This window comes from Mustelus asterias, chromosome 1 (genome assembly GCF_964213995.1).
Source record: "Mustelus asterias chromosome 1, sMusAst1.hap1.1, whole genome shotgun sequence".
NCBI classification, from domain to species: Eukaryota; Metazoa; Chordata; class Chondrichthyes; order Carcharhiniformes; family Triakidae; genus Mustelus; species Mustelus asterias.
This window is the reverse complement of record NC_135801.1, coordinates 180,898,838-180,917,830: the sequence shown is the minus strand read 5'-3', so window position 1 is coordinate 180,917,830 and position 18,993 is coordinate 180,898,838. Positions and strand designations below refer to the sequence as shown.

At 45.6% G+C, this 18,993-nt stretch overlaps 1 protein-coding gene across 7 annotated transcripts in view; it reads right to left on the bottom strand.

Moving 5' to 3' along the window:
- Positions 1–18,993, bottom strand: part of LOC144504323 (catenin alpha-2) — a 1,369,240-nt gene that overhangs the window by 6,903 nt on the left and 1,343,344 nt on the right. The window contains exon 17 of one of the 7 annotated variants that reach the window (XM_078229696.1): positions 7,995–8,024. The exons of the other annotated variants lie outside the window; for them this stretch is intronic. Coding sequence (XP_078085822.1) covers positions 7,995–8,024 — 30 coding nt within the window. The remainder of the gene's footprint in view (positions 1–7,994; positions 8,025–18,993) is intronic. 7 annotated transcript variants of the gene reach the window in all.

Genomic DNA, 18,993 nt, shown 5'->3' with positions numbered 1-18,993 from the left:
TCCTGGAATCCCTCCCTAACAGCACTTTGGATGTACCTACACCACATGGACTGCAACCGTTCAAGGAGTCAGCTCACCACCACCTTATTCCAAACAATTCGAGATGCGCCATAAATGTGGGCCCATATCCCAAGAATTAATTAAAATAAACACAATCCTGTCTTATGCATTGTAGTTAGTCAACATGTATTGGGATATCAGAAGGTGAGTTCCTCATCGCGGAATTCCCAGCTCAGTCCAGTTGATAGATCCATTCGGAGTCTATCCCATTTGGCAAGATGGAAGTGTCCTCAATGTGAAGACGGGACTTTGTCTCCACCAGGACCGTGCACTGCCATGGACAGGTGCATTTGCAACAGGTAGATTGATGAGGATGATGTCAAGTCGGTTTATTCCTCACACCTGCCGCAGTCCCAGTTTGGCAACTGCACCCTTCAGGACTTGGCCCGCTCAGTCAGTGTTAGAATGTAACCAATGATAACATTGCATCTGTTGTAGTGACCAATGGTAACATGCTGCAAGGGTCAGCTGACCCAGTAAACTATGTAACCAATGACAAAATGACATGGTGGTCAGCTGACCAGCTGGTTCATTATAAATAAGGAGCTGCTGGGGTTTGTGGGAGCTTGGAATGGTCCAGGGTGAGGTCGCAATGATGTTTCTTTATTAAACCATTTTCTTTGATTTAAAAGTTGGAGTAAGTTTTGTTTCATTTTATTGCCCATAACTGAAGAATTCCTTCTGCTGAATCAACAGTCATGATGTGGAGATGCCGGTGTTGGACTGGGGTAAACACAGTAAGAAGTTTAACAACACCAGGTTAAAGTTCAACAGGTTTATTTGGTAGCAAAAGCCACACAAGCTTTCGGAGCTGCAAGCCCCTTCTTCAGGTGAGTGGGAATTCTGTTCACAAACAGAGCATATAAAGACACAAACTCAATTTACATGAATAATGGTTGGAATGCGAATACTTACAACTAATCAAGTCTTTAAGAAACAAAACAGCATGTGGAGAGAGCATCAAGACAGGCTAAAAAGATGTGTATTGTCTCCAGACAGGACAGCCAGTGAAACTCTGTGGGGGTTACAAATAGTGTGACATGAACCCAATATCCCAGTTGAGGCCGTCCTCGTGTGTGCGGAACTTGGCTATCAGTTTCTGCTCAGCGACTCTGTGCCATCGTGTGTCGCGAAGGCCGCCTTGGAGAACGCTTACCCGAATATCAGAGGCCGAATGCCTGTGACCGCTGAAGTGCTCCCCAACAGGAAGAGAACAGTCTTGCCTGGTGATTGTCGAGCGGTGTTCATTCATCCGTTGTCGCAGCGTCTGCATAGTTTCTGTTCTTGTACCTGCATGGTACATTGGGGAAACTATGCAGACGCTGCGGCAACGGATGAATGAACACCGCTTGACAATCACCAGGCAAGACTGTTCTCCTCCTGTTGGGGAGCACTTCAGCGGTCACGGGCATTCGGCCTCTGATATTCGGGTAAGCGTTCTCCAAGGCGGCCTTCGCGACACACGACGGCGCAGAGTCGCTGAGCAGAAACTGATAGCCAGGTTCCGCACACACGAGGACGGCCTCAACCGGGATATTGGGTTCATGGCACACTATTTGTAACCCCCACAGAGTTTCACTGGCTGTCTTGTCTGGAGACAATACACATCTTTTTAGCCTGTCTTGATGCTCTCTCCACTCATGCTGTTTTGTTTCTTAAAGACTTGATTAGTTGTAAGTATTCGCATTCCAACCATTATTCATGTAAATTGAGTTTGTGTCTTTATATGCTCTGTTTGTGAACAGAATTCCCACTCACCTGAAGAAGGGGCTTGCAGCTCCGAAAGCTTGTGTGGCTTTTGCTACCAAATAAACCTGTTGGACTTTAACCTGGTGTTGTTAAACTTACTGAATCAACAGTCAGCAGGGATGTAACCCAGCCATTCTTGGTGACGGACATTGAAGTCTCTCCATCGAGAACATTCTGTGCTCTTGCTACCCTCAGTGTTCCTTCCAAATGATATTCAACATAAAGAAGCATTGATTACTCAGCTGAGGGAGAGAGGAAAGGTAGTGGTTGGCAGGAGGTTTCCTTGTCTGTCCTTCAAGTCCATTGCAGATGTACCTCAGCTGCTGGTAGTCAGTGTCTTGTAGAATCATAGAATTCTACAGTGCAGAAGGAGGTCATTCGGCCCATCAGGTCTGCACCGACCACAATCCCACCCAAGCCCTATTCCAGTAACCCCCCTATGCATTTATCCTGCTAATCCCCCTGACACTAAGGGACAATTTAGCATAGCCAATCCACCTCACCTTTGGACTAACCATCTTTGGATTGTGGGAGGAAACTGAAGCACCCGGAGGAAACCCACGCAGACACGGGGAGAACGTGCAGACTCCACACAGACAGTGACCCAAGCTGGGGGAATCGAACCTGGGTCCCTGACACTGAGAGGCAGCAGTGCTAACCACTGTGCTAGTGTGCTGCTGCTCTGCGCATGTGCTTTCCCTCACAACACACTTTGACAGTGGCACAACTTAATTGTGGAGTGAATAGCTCCCCTGCTACCCTGCCAGTGTCATGAAAGGCCATTAACGTTTACTGCAAATTAAAAGAACAGGATTGCTTGCAGTCTGAATATAATTTTAGACCGGAGGGTGCATTTCAGGCCTTTACTGTGAATGAATTCAAAGTTGTTAACTGATTTAATGCTGTTCTTTTAATTCAGATTGATGAAGCTCTGTGATTTTGTGAATCTGAATCTGTCCTCAGCAGCCCTGTGACTAGCTAACGGGCATAACAAAGCGTATAAAAGCAGTTGTTGATGCAAAGTGTTTCACTGAGTTGTCGGCAGAGTCTATGTAGTGTGTTCGACCAGTGCATTATGAGCACAGTAAGTGGCCTGTTTGAGTGCGATAATTTAATTTTCCATTGGGAAATCCTGCCTTTTTTTTGGCTCGGATGCTAAGAGCATGGTGCGCATTTCCAGCACTTTGCTTTTATTTATGATTTTTAAAAACATTTACTGGCGTCCCTTCAGGGAATCAGACCTTTTTTTGTGTTTTGAATGAGTCAACCTGCTGCACTTGTTGCGTTTTTATGATGGCAACAGGACAGCCAAGGTTTTATCTTTGTTTCTTTGGCCCAGATTCAGACAGTGCCCTGGCAGGTGGGGACAGAAACTTGTTACACAAGGCTGCTGTCCATTCTTGTCTTGGGTGTGCTTTCAAGCATCGTATCCAAAGGAAGTGCCCGCCCAAATAACATTGGGTCGATTTTAAACATGGCACAAGTGCTATGGCAATTGCCATATATGTTGTGGAGGATATCTTTTTAACAAATTCGTTCATGGGATGTGGGCATTGCTCTCTGGGCCATCACTGGCTGGGCCAGCATTTATTGCCCATCTCTGAGGGCATTTAAGAGTGAACCATATTGCTGTGAATCTGGAATCATGTGCAGACCAGAGCAGGTAAGTACCCTCCATTTCAGAGGGCAGTTGAGAGTCAACCACATTGCTGTGGCTCTGGTGTCACATGTAGGCCAGACCGGGTAAGGACGGCAGATTTCCTTCCCTAAAGGACAGTAGTGAACCAGATGGGTTTTTACAGCTATCGACAACTGGTCATCATTAGATTTTTAATTCCAGATTTTTACTGAATTCAAATTTCACCATCTGCCGTGGTGGTTTTGAACCCAGGTGCCTAGAGCAATACCCTGGGTCTCTGGAATGTTAGTCCAGTGACAATACCACTACGGCACTGCCTCCCCTAAAAGGCAACAGACATTCAGCATTGCGATGCGAGGGAATAACAGCAATGGCTACAAATGCACATGGAATTGATGTAAAGGACTTTGGATCACCAATTCCACATTGTTTCACTATCACATGTTCTTGTTTTTGCCAGCTGCCCGCTCCTTTAACCTACCGCACACATCTGCCATTCTTCCATTCTGCCCTGCTTCTGAGTTTGGAAGTACCGCCCTTCAATGCAACCATGATGTAAATGGCTTTGACACAGGGAAAACCCATCAGGTTATCTCAAGCAGGTACAAAACCCCACTATAGTTTGGCAGCAATTTTGCATGCAAGTAAAATCTTGGTCCTGAAGTCTGTATTGTGAAACTGTAGTTCATGTTTTTCCACTCTTCCATCGTGTCTCATGATGCAGAGGCATTAATCATTAATGTTTTAATTGTCATTTAGAAAGCAAACATCAGAGCTTAAGGCATGATGCCAACCTTTGTCCCATGCTTTTCTGATCATCTGAATAGATGCCAATTTAGATTTTTCTATCTCTCAGAAAAATTAATTTATTCAGTTGGCAGCCATGCCAATAGCTGTCTCAGCCCTAAGCTTTCCCCAGACCTCTCCATTCTTTTCTTTCCTTCTTTAAGGTGCTCCTTAATATTAACCTCTCTGGCCAAAGATTTATCCTAATAGCTCCCCCTTTTGCATAGTGTCGATGTTTGTCTGATTACGCCCTGCATAGGGCTTTGATTCACTTATTACATTATAAATCCGATATGAACAAGTTACAGATGTGCTTATCAGAGTCGGAGAGAGCCAGCCTGAGAGTTGAGGACTTTCTTCTTGAGTGATCTTGGAACTGCAACTATCAAGGCAAATGGGGAGTATTCCAGCACACTCCTGACTTATAGATGGTGGGTAGGCTTTGGAGAGTCTGGAGGTGAGTTACTCGCCGCAGTATTCCTAGCTTCTGACCTGCTTTTGTAGCCACTGTGTTTATGGGGCGAGTCCCATTGAGTTACTGGTCAATGGTAACCCCAAGGATGTTGACAGTGGGGGATTCAGTGATGGTAACACCATTGAATGTCAAGGGCAGTGGTTAGAGTGTCTCTTATTGGTAATGGTCATTGCCTGGCATTTGTGTGGCGCGAATGTTACTTGCCATTTGTCAGCCCAAGCCTGGATATTGTCCAGATCTTGTTGCATTTGAACATGGGCTGCTTCAGTATCTGAGGAGTAGCAAATGCGGCTGAACATTGTGCAATCATCGGTGAGCATCCTCACTTCTGACCTTATGACAGAGGGAAGGTCATTGATGAAGTAGCTGGAGATGGTTGGGCCTAGGACACTACCCTGAGGGACTCCTGCAGAGATATCCTGCAGCAGAGATGACTGCCCCACAACCCCCTCCCCTCGCGCCCCCCCCCCCCCCCCCTCCCCCTGGCCCCCAGCAAGGGGCTTTGACTGTTAAAAGAAACCTGGTGTTTCATCGGGGCCCTATGCAGCTAAAATGGAGGAGAGTTTGATCGCATTAACCTCAGCTGAATGTGAACTAGTGCCCCGAGATGAACAGCCAGTGTCTAACTCAGTAATAATTATTTTAATCACAGACTTACATGACAAACTTTGATTATTAAAGTATTAAAGGAGCTGTTACAGAAAAGAAAAATATGGAGCAGCAGGGACACAACTGCTGCTAATTTCAACTGTTGTGTGCTTAGAATGAATGGCTGATCATTAAGGAACTTCAATTTCTGCTGGATTGGTTATGGCATGGCATGGGGTAGCTGTCTGTCTCACAGGAGGCGATGCTTATTTTGAATGAATTTTGCAAAAGGTTATAATGGCTGCAAATGTGGCGCTGCGTTGCTACGGAAATGCTGCCTCACATCTGTCAGGAAAACAAAAATGTGTCAAATCTGGAAGCTGCCAAGTGGATTTCGAGCCTGCTAATGAGCATCATCTATCCTGTAAAACACAATAAATTACCGCACGTAATCAAAGAACAACCTTTCTCTCTTTCCCTGAGGCACTGACTCCTATAGAGGATAGTTCAGTCTGCATTGGATAGCAGTGTCTACCTACCTAGTTTTCACCTCGGAGCGTGCACAGTGAGGGTGAAAGGCTACTCCACAAGGGGGAGGGCATTTGCAGCCAATTCCCAATCGTTCACCTAGGGGTGGCACAGTGGTTAGCACTGCTGCCTCACAGCCATGATGTGGAGATGCCGGCGTTGGACTGGGGTAAGCACAGTAAGAAGTCTCACAACACCAGGTTAAAGTCCAACAGGTTTATTTGGTAGCACAAGCTTTCAGAGTGTCTGAAAGTGACACTCCAAAAGCTTGTGCTACCAAATAAATCTGTTGGACTTTAACCTGGTGTTGTGAGACTTCTTACTGTGCCTCACAGCACCAGGGACCCAGGTTCGATGCCCGGCTTGGGTCACTGTCTGTGCGGAGTATGCACGCTCTCCAAGTGTCTGCGGAGGTTTCCTTCAAGTGCTCCGGTTTCTTCCCACAGTCCAAAGATGTGTGGATTAGGTGGATTGGCCATGCTAAATTGCTCCTTAGTGGGCGGCACGGTAGCACAGTGGTTAGCACTGCTGCTTCACAGCTCCAGGGACCTGGATTTGATTCCCGGCTTGGGTCACTGCCTTTGTGGAGTTTGCACATTCTCCTCGTGTCTGCGTGGGTTTCCTCCGGGTGCTCCGGTTTCCTCCCACAGTCCAAAGATGTGTGGGTTAGGTTGATTGGATATGCTAAAAAATTGCCCTTAGTGTTCTGGGATGCGTAGGTTAGAGGGATTAGTGGGTACATATGTAGGGATATGGGGGTAGGGCCTGGGTGGGATTGTGGTCAGTGCAGACTCGATGGGCCGAATGGCCTCTTTCTGTGCTGTAGGGTTTCTAAGGTTTCTAAGTGTCAGGGGACTCACAAGGGTAAATGCATGGAGGGTTATGGGGATAGGACTTGAGTGGGATTACGGTCAGTGCAGACTTGATGGGCCGAATGGCCGCCTTCTGCAATGTATGATTCTACACCCACCCATCCCTTAACAATTACCCATATTGTGGTGGAAGAATCAATTAAGGCAATCTGAAGTGGGAGCCATATTTCTTTTTCACTTCGTCTCCAGGAGATACATAAGATCCACAGCGTACAAACAGGCCATCCAGCCCAACCAGTTCATTCCAGATTTATGCTCCACTTCAGCCTCTTCCCACCTTTCCTCATCTCAAATCTATGCTCATTATCCTCCCTTTCCTTCTCCCTCAAATGCGTGTCCAATGTGCTCTTGGATGGATCTGCACTATTCATTTCAACCGCTCCTTATGGTAGCAAGTTCCACATTAAGGGCAGCATGGTGGCACAGTTGTTAGCACTGCTGATTCACAGCACCAGGGATCCAAGTTCGATTCCCAGCTTGGGTCACTGTCTGTGCGGAATCTGCACATTCTCCCTGTATCTGCGAGGGTTTCCTCCGGGTGCTCTGGTTTCCTCCCACAATCCAAAGGTGTGCGGGTTAGGTGGATTAGCTGGGGTAAATGTATGGGGATTGGGCCTGGGTGGGATTGTGGTCAGTGCAGACTCGGGCCGAATGGCCTCCTTCTGCACTGTAGGGATTCTATGATTCTCCTCACTTATTGGGTAAGGAATTTTCTCCTGAATGCCTTATTACATTTCTTGGTAGCTACCTTATTTTAATGTCTTCTTCTCCACAAGTGGAAACATTCTTTCCGCATCCATTCGACCAAAGCCTAGCATAATTTTAGAGACGCCCTATGAGGTCACCTCAGCCTAACTTTATCAAGAGAAGCGAAACCCAACCTGAGCATTATTCCCTGATATGTACATCCACATATTTCTGGCATCATTCATGTAAGTCTCTTCTGCAACGTCAATATCCCTTTTATAATATGGTGACCAGAACTGCAAGCAGTACTCTGCTTCAGTTTGATATGGGTTTAGCATAACTTCTTTACTTTTTTTTCACAGTAACTTCATTGCACTGTTAATGTAAGCCCACTTGTGACACTAATAGATAAACTTTAAAACTACTTCCTTAATATATCTCTCCCAGATTAACACCTATTGCTTGGTTTGCTAATTTACGTCCTTGCTAACTTGTGGCACAATTTTATTTTTATTCATTCATGGGATATGGTCTTCACGGGCTGACCCAGCATGTAGCAGGCGGCACGGTGGCACAGTGGTTAGCACTGCTGCTTCACAGCTCCAGGGACCTGGGTTCGATTCCCGGCTTGGGTCACTGTCTGTGTGGAGTTTGCACATTCTCCTCGTGTCTGTGTGGGTTTCCTCCGGGTGCTCCGGTTTCCTCCCACAGTCCAAAGATGTGCGGGTTCGATTGATTGGCCATGCTAGAAATTGCCCTTAGTGTCCTGAGATGCATAGGTTAGAGGGATTAGTGGGTAAATATGTAGGGATATGGGGTAGGGCCTGGGTGGGATTGTGGTCGGTGCAGACTCGATGGGCCGAATGGCCTCTTTCTGTACTGTAGGGTTTCTGTGATTTCTGTGTATTGCCCATCCCTAGTTGCCCTCGAAACTGAGCGGCTTGCTAGGCATTTAAAGAGGGCAATTGAGAGTCAACCACACTGCTGTGGTTCTGGAGTCACATGTAGGCCAGACCAGGTAAAGACGGCAGATTTCTTTCCCTAAAGGACATTAGTGAACCAGGTGGATTTTCTGACAATCAACAATGGTTTCATGGTCATCAGTAGATTCTTAATTCCAGATTTTTAAAAATTGAATTCAAATTCCACCATTTGTAATGGGGGGGATTTGAACCCAAGTCTCCAGATCATTAGTCTAGATTTATGATCTACCAACAATACCACTGGGCCATTGCCTCCCTTTTAGATTTGTGTATTTGTACTCCTTTGTGTTCCCCCCTCCAACCTCGACTCACACTTCCCATTTTGAATGACTTCTCTATTCTTCGTACAAAGATGTGTTACCTCACAATTATCTTTGCTGAAATTCATTTGCCAATTATTTGTCCATTCTGCAAGTTTATAAATTTCCCCCTGTACATTTACAGTCCTCCTCAGTATTGACTGCGGCCGGAATTCTTCACATGTCGGTGGGATTCTCTGGTCCCGCCAGCAGTGCACCTCCTCCCGTGGATTTCCCAGCGGCGTGGGGTGACATTAATCGGAAATTCTACTGACAGCGGCGGGACCAGAGAATCCCACCACCAGCGAATGGCAGGCCACCTCCTGCCGCCAAGATACACCTGGCTGGAAGGCTGGAGAATCCTACTCTAAATCCCCTCTACCTTCCGATTAGTGTCATTCGTAAATTTAGAAATTGTCCTTGATTCCAAAGCCCATTATTAATGTAAATTATGAGCTTCAGTGGTCTCAATACTGAGACTTCCCAATCTCTGTCACTGTGAACAATTACATTTCACTCCCACTGTTTGCTTTCTATCTTAAAGCCAACGAGCAATCCATCCTGCCATTGTCCCCTGACTCTGCATTTCCTGACTTTATTCATGAGTCTATTCCGGGGCATCTTATTGAAGGTCTTTTGAAAATCCAGATAAATTACATCTACTGTATTACCATTGTCTACTCTGTGCCTCCACAGGAAGTTTGGTCAAGCAATTTGGTCCCTTTTTGAATCCATCTTTTGGAATTAATTATGTTCTCTTTCCTAAACGTTTTTCTACTCTCTCCTTAAGAAGTGTTTGCATTATTTTTCATACTGCCACTGCTAAACTGACAAGTTGATTGTTCTGGGCATATTCTGTCTCCTTTCTTAAATAAAGGAATTACTTCAGCTGCCTGTCTGTCCTCAGGAACTCCATCTTTATCGAATGAATCATTAAATATTTGCAGTAATGTCTCTGGTGTCTAGAGTCACAGAATCTCTGCAGTGCAGAAGGAGGCCATTCGTCCCATCAAGACTGCACCGATCACAATCCCACCCAAGCCCTATCTCCGGAACCTCAGTATTTACCTTGCTAGTCCCCCTAACACTAAGGTCAATTTAGCATGGGCATTCGACCTAACGCGCACCTTGGACTGTGGGTGGAAACTGGAGCACCTGGAGGAAACCCACGCAGACACGGGGAGAATTTGCAAACTCCACACAGACAGTGACCTGAGGCTGGAACTGAACCCGGGTTCCTGGCGCTGTGAAGCAGCAGTGCTAACCGCTGTGCCATCTTGCCATGCACCATGTCCCTTCCCTAGATCCTATTAACACGTGTGGATGCAATCCATTGGTGCCAGGGGCCAAGTGCAACTCCCCGACAGCTACCAAATTGGAGATCAGCTAATACAACACAGGCTGACAATTAGGCTTTGCAACCTCCTGGTCTTTGTAACTCAGCATTCAGCCAGGTGCTGGCTGGGCCTGCCAGGAACTGAGTGTTGCTTTTAGTTTTTTTTTTGTCATGAAACCATTTGAGTGATGGGCAGTGATATGTATGAAAAATTCTCGGTATTAAAAAGAGAAACTGATGAGGAGAATCATGCTAATTATTTTGTGTTTACAGAGCGGCTTCTGCCATATGGCTGCTGCGGATTTCTCAATCAGTCGGTGAGGCGGTTACTGCTCATTAGAGCCGGTCAAACTCTAATCTAACTAAGCAGTATGAGCGTGCAGACTGATTTGGGTTCTGCTGGTTTCTCCTTTCAGTGCCAGCCAGTAGAGGTTTCCAGCATTGGACCAGCCAACCACAGGACCAAACAGATGGCCTCGGAGCACTGAGCTTAATTACAAGAGATATTCAGTCAGCAAACAGCAGAAAACAGGGGCCAAGGTTACAAAGGTGGAACTGCATCTTTGGAACAACGTCGTTGAGATTGGTGCTGCCAAGCCCATCAGTAGGAAGGGGGCAGGGCAGGGGGTGGAATCACAGCTTGCTCTGTTTGTGATGAGATTTAACTGCAAAGCCCGAACCACAGGAATGAGCGAGGTCTCTGCATACTTGGCGGGGCAACACAGACCGTGTATTGCCACAAGGAAAGAGACATGTCAGGCTGGATTTTCCCATCTCGCCCGCCAAGGGAATCATAGCGGGTGGGACACAGATCATGCAAAGAGGCGTTGACCTCCGGTGGGATTCTCCGGTTTCGGGGCGAGCACGGCTGGAAAATCCCACCCATCATCTACCTCCAAAGATGTGCGGATTACGTTGATTGGCCATGCTAAATTGACCCTAGTGTCAGGGGGATTAGCAGAGTAAATATGTGGGGTGACGGGAATAAGGCCTGGGTGGGATTGTGGTCGGTGCAGACTCAATGGGCTGAATGGCCTCCTTCTGCACTGTAGGGATTCTATGACTTGTATTCCTCCCATCAGGACGGACACAACCGTGTCAAGTTTCAACAGGAGCAAAAATTTATATATTACAAAAGAAACGGGTGCTGATTGGTTGGCAAGTCAATTTTGATTGGTTGAGGTATTGCCATGGAGAATGCTCAAGGTAACTAATGTTCTCCCATGTTTTTTGTTTAATTTCACAAAAGTGCAATGCCTGGACGTGTTCTTATTGCTGCAGGGGACACATCCGTGTGTCTGAATTTATGTAGCTTCCAGCCACAGTCAGTGAGCCACATTGTGAGCCCAACTGATAATCATAAATTGGTTGTTAGTGTAATCCTTGGCACACTTGGGATTGCCGAGCAGGTGCTAGCCAATCACAAATTCATAGCGACACCTTGGCCAATCGGAGTCGATTTGCTGACCAATCAGCACCCTTTTTCTCATACAGTATAAATTATTGTTCCCTTTGAAATTTGACGTTCTTGTGTCTGTCCTGATGAGTTCAAGGTGAAAAACTTCAACATCATGCCTTTTTTTTCAGCAACATTCAAGTTCTGTAACACCAAGCAATTATTTTTTGCAATACAGACCATTTTGAATACTGGTTGGAAATGACTGCCTTTACATTTTAGAAATTCCTGGATCACTGGTTAAATCACAGCCTGAAAACTGGACGGATGATACTAATGCAGGAGTGAGTTTCATTGCCTATAATTCTCCAGATATCATTTCTTCAGCGTCCAAGTGAGCAGATACAAAGCAGAAGTAAGGGATCTCACTGCTTGTGGACTAGATAGTATGTCCGTGGAGCCTTGCTCACTGCATTTAACATTTAAGCCCATGGTCCCATTGATTTGCATGGATTTCAAGTTCTTGGCCAGCAAGGAATCCTGACATTCTGATTTAAGATGCATCTCAAAATAAGGTGACAACACCCGAAAGAACCCTTTTCAAAAATCCAAGCTGAAGAAATTCACAAAGGATAAGCTAGCCAATAAGAAAGATAAGTTAACTGGTGTTTGAGAGGTGGAACAGTTTATTTATATACTGGTGTCACAAGTAGGCTTACATTAACACTGCAATGAAGTTACTGTGAAAATCCCCTAGTTGCCACATTCCGGGCGCCTGTTCGGGTACACTGAGGGAGAATTTAGCATGGTCAATGCACCTAACCAGCACCTAACGTCTTCCGGACTGTGGGAGGAAACCAGAGCACCCGGAGGAAACCCATGCAGACACGAGAAGGACATGCAAACTCCACACAGACAGTGACCCAAGCCGGGAATTGAACCCGGGTCCCTAGCGCTGTGAGGCAGCAGTGCTGACCACTGTGCCACTAAACAGTTTGCAGTTTGGCCACCTGTGAATTAGAACATTGTTGTAACAACACGAATTGCAAGGGCAGACCAATTTAAATGTAGATGATAATTTAGTCATTGGCTGATAAAGTACAACGGATGATATTGTTTAATATCCGTTTTATATCTTCCCGATTTTCATTTGTTTTAACTTTATTGGAAGGGAAAACTGGGAGAGATGTACAACTGAGCAACTATCACTCATTTTAAAATATCCGCAAAAGCCAAAATCGCACGTTGACTCCAAGGGCAGAATTTTCCTGTCCTGCCTGCCACGGGAATCACAGTGGGCGAGACAAGGACTATGCAAAGGTCCGTTGACCTCGGGCGGGAATTTCCAGTCTTGGGGCGAGCGCGGCTGGAAAATCCCAGCCGAAGAACTCCTCAGAACTGAACAATTAACTATGTATTAAATGTGTATACACATTCACATATAATATTTATCGAGCATTGGCCACCAAAGAATCTGGAGGACAGTGACTTTGAGAGTTAACAGGCCTTTGTGAGGAAAGGGAACAGAGAGATATATAGGAGGTGCAGAAACATTTCCATTGAAGGGAGGTATTCTTTTGTTTACTAACAGTTCCAATGCACCCCAGTGAGACTCCCATGTGACAGCGAGATACACAACAAGGCATTTTTACATATGCAAAATGTTTGAAGACTAATGATGTTTAATAAACGATCGCTTTGTTTTAAATGCTCTCATCTTGTCAAACAAAAGCCTCTTTATGAGTCTGTCTGACCTTGCACCGCTGAAAAAAAACTTATAATGTGTTAACCCATCAATATAACAAATGTTGGTTGGAAAAGGCCGTGGTCACAGTCTTTAGTGCCGCTGATTTATACATTATGCATTTGTATGAAGGTATGTCAAAAGTTGTTACAGAATGAAGGAAAGAGCAACTGTGATGTCCCCCTGAGGATGAAAAGAGCTTTGTGTGACTCTCTTCTGCCCTTTTACAAGAGAGATGTGACATATTGATGGTTTAATAGGCTCCCAGGAGGAGATGTGTTAGGCAAAACATGAAAACGGATTTTAAAGTCATGTCTGTCTTAAGTCGAAGGTGATGAAGTGGATGTTACAAATGGGTTGGGGGGTTGGGGGAGAGGGAGCCTGCACGCTTGCTCAGTTTTCACTCATAGAATCATAGAATCCTACAGTGCAGAAGGAGGCCATTCAGCCCATCGTGATTGCACCGACCACAATCCCACCCAGGCCCCATCCCCATAACCCCATGCATTTACCCTTGCTAGTCCCCCTGACACTAAGGGGCAACTTAGCATGGCCAATCCACCTAATCTACACATCTTTGGACTGTGGGAGGAAACCGCAGAACCCAAAGGAAATCCACGCAGACACGGGGAGAATGTGCAAATTCCACAAATGTGACCCAAGCTGGGAATTGAACCCAGGTCCTTGGCACTGTGAGGTTGCTGTGCTAACCACTGTGCCACTGTGCCTCCCCTTCACCAGGTTTAAGCAGATATAGGCTGCACCTAACACGTGAGGCCTCCTGTTTTCCATCTTTCTCTCTCTCGTTCTTTTGCTCAGAACATGAAGATCAAGACTGTCGTTATGAGGGAGACTACTGGAACTCTGTGGAATCATTGAATTTGTGGCCATGATTCCATGCCCAGCAAGATGATGATCCCTTGGCATCGGGGAGGGGAACACAGGGAGCCTGTGAAATTTTGAGGGAAAGTCACTCCTGCCTGGCTCATGTTCATGGGAGAGGTCAAAGTGAACATAGAAAATGAATTTGGGGAGATAGCCATGGGGAACCAAGAAAATGGCAGAGGAATTAAACAGATAGTTTGCATCAGTCTTTGCAGTGGAAGATACTTCAAACATCCCATTAATACTGAAGAACACAAGGGAGGAATTAAATACCATCATTACAGAAGTAGTATTGGACAAACTATAGGGCTAAAGGCAGGTAAGTCCCCTGGCCCTGATGGCTTGCATCCTCGGATCCTAAAAGAGTAGCAACAGGATGCATTGGTTGTAATTTTCCAAAAATCCTTTGATTCTGGCAAAGTACTGGAGGATTGGAAGACTGCCAATGTGATATCCCTGTTCAAAAGGAAAGAAGGCAAAAAGCAGGAAACTATAGGCTGATTAGCCTAACATCTATTGTTGGAAAAATGTTGGAATCAATTATTAAGAAAGTGATAGTGGCACATTTGGAAAATCATAATTTAATCAGGCAGCGTTAGCATGGCTTCATGAAAGGGAAATCGTGTCTGACTAATTTATTAGAGAAGGTTCAACCAGAGTGGATAGAGGGGAACCAGTAGCTGTGTTGCATTTGGACTTCCAGAAAGCATTCAACATGGCACCACACAAAAGGATAAAAACCCATAGTGTTGGACGTAGTATATTGGCAAGAATGGAGAATTGGCTAATGGGCAGGAAACAGCCAGTGGGGATAAGGGGGATTTTTTCAGGTTGGTGACTTGTAGCCAGTGGAGTTCCACAGGGATCAGGGCTGGGACTGCAACTGTTTACAATATATGTTCATGACTTGGAGGAAGGAAGTCAATGTACTACTGCCAAATTTACAGACAACAAAAAAATAGGTGGAAAGGAAAATTGCGAGAGGGATACAAGCAGTTTACAAAGAGGTATTGATAGGTTAAGTAAGTGGGCAAAAAGTCGGTAAGTGGAGTGCAGTGTGGGAAAAGGTGAAGTTGTTCATTTTGGAAGGGAGAACAAAAGAACAGAGTATTATTTAAATAGAGAAAAGCTGCAGAAAGCTGCAACACAAGGGGACGTGTGGGTACTTGTGCACGCAAGTTAGCATTTTGCGCACAAGGTAATTAGGAAAGCTAATAGAATATTGGCCCTTATTTTCAGGGAGTTAGAATATAAGAGTAGGGAAGTCTTGCTGCAACTGTGCAAGGTACTGGTGAGACCACATCTGGAGTAGTGTGAGCAGTTTTCATCCTCATATTTAAGGAAAGATATTTCATTGGAGGCAGTTCAGAGAAGGTTCACTAGGATGATCCCCGGTATGGAGGGATTGTCTTATGAGGAAAGGTGAAACAAGTTAGGACTTATTGGAATATAGAAAAATGAGAGGTGATCTCATTGAAACATATAGGATCCTTGAGAGGTTTGACTGGGCAAATACTGAGAGGATGTTTCCCTTCATGGGAGAGTCTAGGACCAGAGGGCATCTTTTCAGAATAAAGGGCGCCAATTTAAGACTGAGATGAAGAGGAATTTCTTCTCTCAGTGGGTTGTGAGTCTTATAGTGGAAATTTATAAATCGCATCGCTGACATGGTGGAGATGCTGTACCAAAATTGTTCAGGGCCTATCACTAAATACATTTTTCTGGGGTGGGATGGCCAGATTCTTTCATGCCTTCATTTGCCTCATGGAATGATACCTGCCAAAATTACTTTTGGCGAGGAAGAAGAGGTATTGAAACATATAATCATTTCCAAACGTGTTCCAAAATGTTCACATCAAGTTCTCCCAGAATCAAGCATAACAAAAGGCCAGTTGCATAGGAACAGGAGTGGACCATTCAGCTCCTCCAGCCTGTCGCCTTCAGTTAGATCATGGCCCCTCTGTACGTGAATTCCCTTTGCCCATTATTGTTCCACATTCCCTGACATCCTTAATCGAACAAAAATCTTCTCAATTTCAGTGTTGACCATTTCATTTTTTTAATCCCAAAATCCGCCGGGTGGGAATTCCTGCCCCTCCTGAAGGCGACCCCCTACGGTGGGTACCCTGGTGGCAGGGCAGATGAGCTGTACAAAACGCAGTAGACCTTGGCAGGACTGGAACATCCTGAAAGCGGCCAATGGGAAGCCATCTCTGCCATCGGAAAACAGTCTGCAAGGGGGGGGTGGGGGGGGGTTTGGGGGGGGGGGGGGCTGGAAAATCCCAGCCACAGTCTTTTGAGGCAGAGAGTTTCAGGTTTTCACTATCCTTTGTGACGGAATAAGGCATGGTCTAGTTCTAACTTTAAGATTGTACCTTGTTCTGATTCCCCCACCAGAGGAAATCGTCCCTTTCGATCTATCAAACCCCTTAAACATTTTCTGCATTTCAACTGTCTAAACTTAAGAGAATACAAGCCAAGTTAACACAACCTGTCCTAATAATTTAGCCCTTTAAGCCCTGGTTACCTCCTGGTGAATATACATAGAAACACAGAAACTAGAAGCAGGAGTAGGCCAATTGGCCCTTTGAGCCTGCTCCGCCATTCATTGCAATCATAAGAACATAAGAACTAGGAGCAGGAGTAGGCCACCTGGCCCCTCGAGCCTGCTCCGCCACTCAATATCATGGCTGATTTTTTCGTGGACTCAGCTCTACTTACCCGCCCGCTCACCATAACCCTTAATTCCTTTACTAATCAAAAATCCATCTATCTTTTCCTTAAAAACATTCAATGAGGTAGCCACAACTGCTTCACTGGGCAGGGAATTCCACAGATTCACAACCCTTTGGGTGAAGAAGTTGCTCCTCAGTCCTAAATCTGTTACCCCTTATTTTGAGCTATGCCCCGAGTTGTAGTTTCACCTGCCAGTGGAAACAACTTCACTGCTTCTATCTTATTTATTCCATTCATAATTTTTTATGTTTCTGTAAGATCCCCCCCCTCATTCTTCTAAATTCCATGGGTGATCATCAAATTCAATGTCCTGATCCCCCCCCTTCCCCCCATATCCCTTGATCTCTTTAGCCCCAAGAGTTATATCTAATTCCTTCTTGAAATCACACAATGTTTTGGCCTCAACTACATTCTGTGGTAGTGAATTCCACACATTCACCACCCACTGGATGAAGAAATTTCTTCTCAGCTCAGTTCCAAAAGGTTTACCCCTTATCTTCAAACTATGACCCCTAGTTCTGGACTCCCCCACCATCGGAACATTCTTTCTGAATCTACCCTGTCTAACCCTGTTAGAATTTTATAAGTTTCTATGAGATCCCCTCTCACTCTTCGAAACTCCAGTAAATATAATCCTAACCGAGTTAGTCTCTCCACATGTGACGGATCTGCCATCTCAGGAATCAGCCTGGTAAACCTTTGCTGTATTCCCTCTATAGCAAGGACATCCTTCCTCAGATAACTGCAAATTATACTCCAGGTATGGCCTCATCAACGCCGTATGCACAGTTCTCCTTTCCATGTTTCATTCCTGGGCTATGATATGTAAAATTGAACATACAGCTCCAGGTGGGGTCTGACTGTGCATGAATTAAACATTACTCTCACTTTCCAATTCCTATCCCCATGACATAATGGCCAACACTCGATTAGCCCTTTTGTGACTTTAATGATTTCTGTACATGGACACACTTGCTCCTCCACAGCAACTAGTTTTCTCAACATGAGGAAAATATTATGAATTACTTTTCTCAGATTCAAAGTTACTGGCCTCGTATTTCCCGCACTGAACTCCATTTGCCATAGTTTTATCTACTTCATCAGTATATGTCCCTGTTGCTCCACAGTGAAGCCAGGCACAAGGGCCTTGAGTTTGAGCGCCAGAGTGCTCCTAGTGTCAGTGTTATGGAAGATCTGGAGACAGATGATGTAAGCTGGAAGGCTCTCGGTTGCCTTTGGCTCTTGGCTGATTTGATGTATGTTCTGCCAAGTTGGATCACGCAGGTCCAATTAAGGAATGTGTTCAGCTGCTTGAGGGTTCCTCCCGAGTGTTATTCGCTGGACTAGCCGTCCAATTTGGAGCTGAGGCGCTTTTGACTGTTTCATTCCTGCAAAATTTGTGGAATTGCCTTGGTGTGTCCTTGGCGGACCTTTGGTGACTTGTTGGGTTTTGAAGGCAGCAATGCTGAACCCTGACAGGGGGGTCACAGGAGCTTTTTCCCCTGTCAACAAAAAGCCTTCTTGGATTTATAAACATAGAACAGTACAGCACAGAACAGGCCCTTCGGCCCACGATGTTGTGCCGAGCTTTATCTGGAACCAAGATCAAGCTATCCCACTCCCTATCATCCTGGTGTGCTCCATGTGCCGATCCAATAACCGCTTAAATGTTCCTAAAGTGTCTGACTCCACTATCACTGCAGGCAGTCCATTCCACACCCCAACCACTCTCTGCGTAAAGAACCTACCTCTGATATCCTTCCTGTATCTCCCACCACGAACCCTATAGTTATGCCCCCTTGTAATAGCTCCATCCACCCGAGGAAATAGTCTTTGAACGTTCACTCTATCTATCCCCTTCATCATTTTATAAACCTCTATTAAGTCTCCCCTCAGCCTCCTCCGCTCCAGAGAGAACAGCCCGAGCTCCCTCAACCTTTCCTCATAAGACCTACCCTCCAAACCAGGCAGCATCCTGGTAAATCTCCTCTGCACTCTTTCCAGCGCTTCCACGTCCTTCTTATAGTGAGGTGACCAGAACTGCACACAATATTCCAAATGTGGTCTTACCAAGGTCCTGTACAGTTGCAGCATAACCCCACGGCTCTTAAACTCCAACCCCCTGTTAATAAAAGCTAACACACTATAGGCCTTCTTCACAGCTCTATCCACTTGAGTGGCAACCTTTAGAGATCTGTGGATATGGACCCCAAGATCTCTCTGTTCCTCC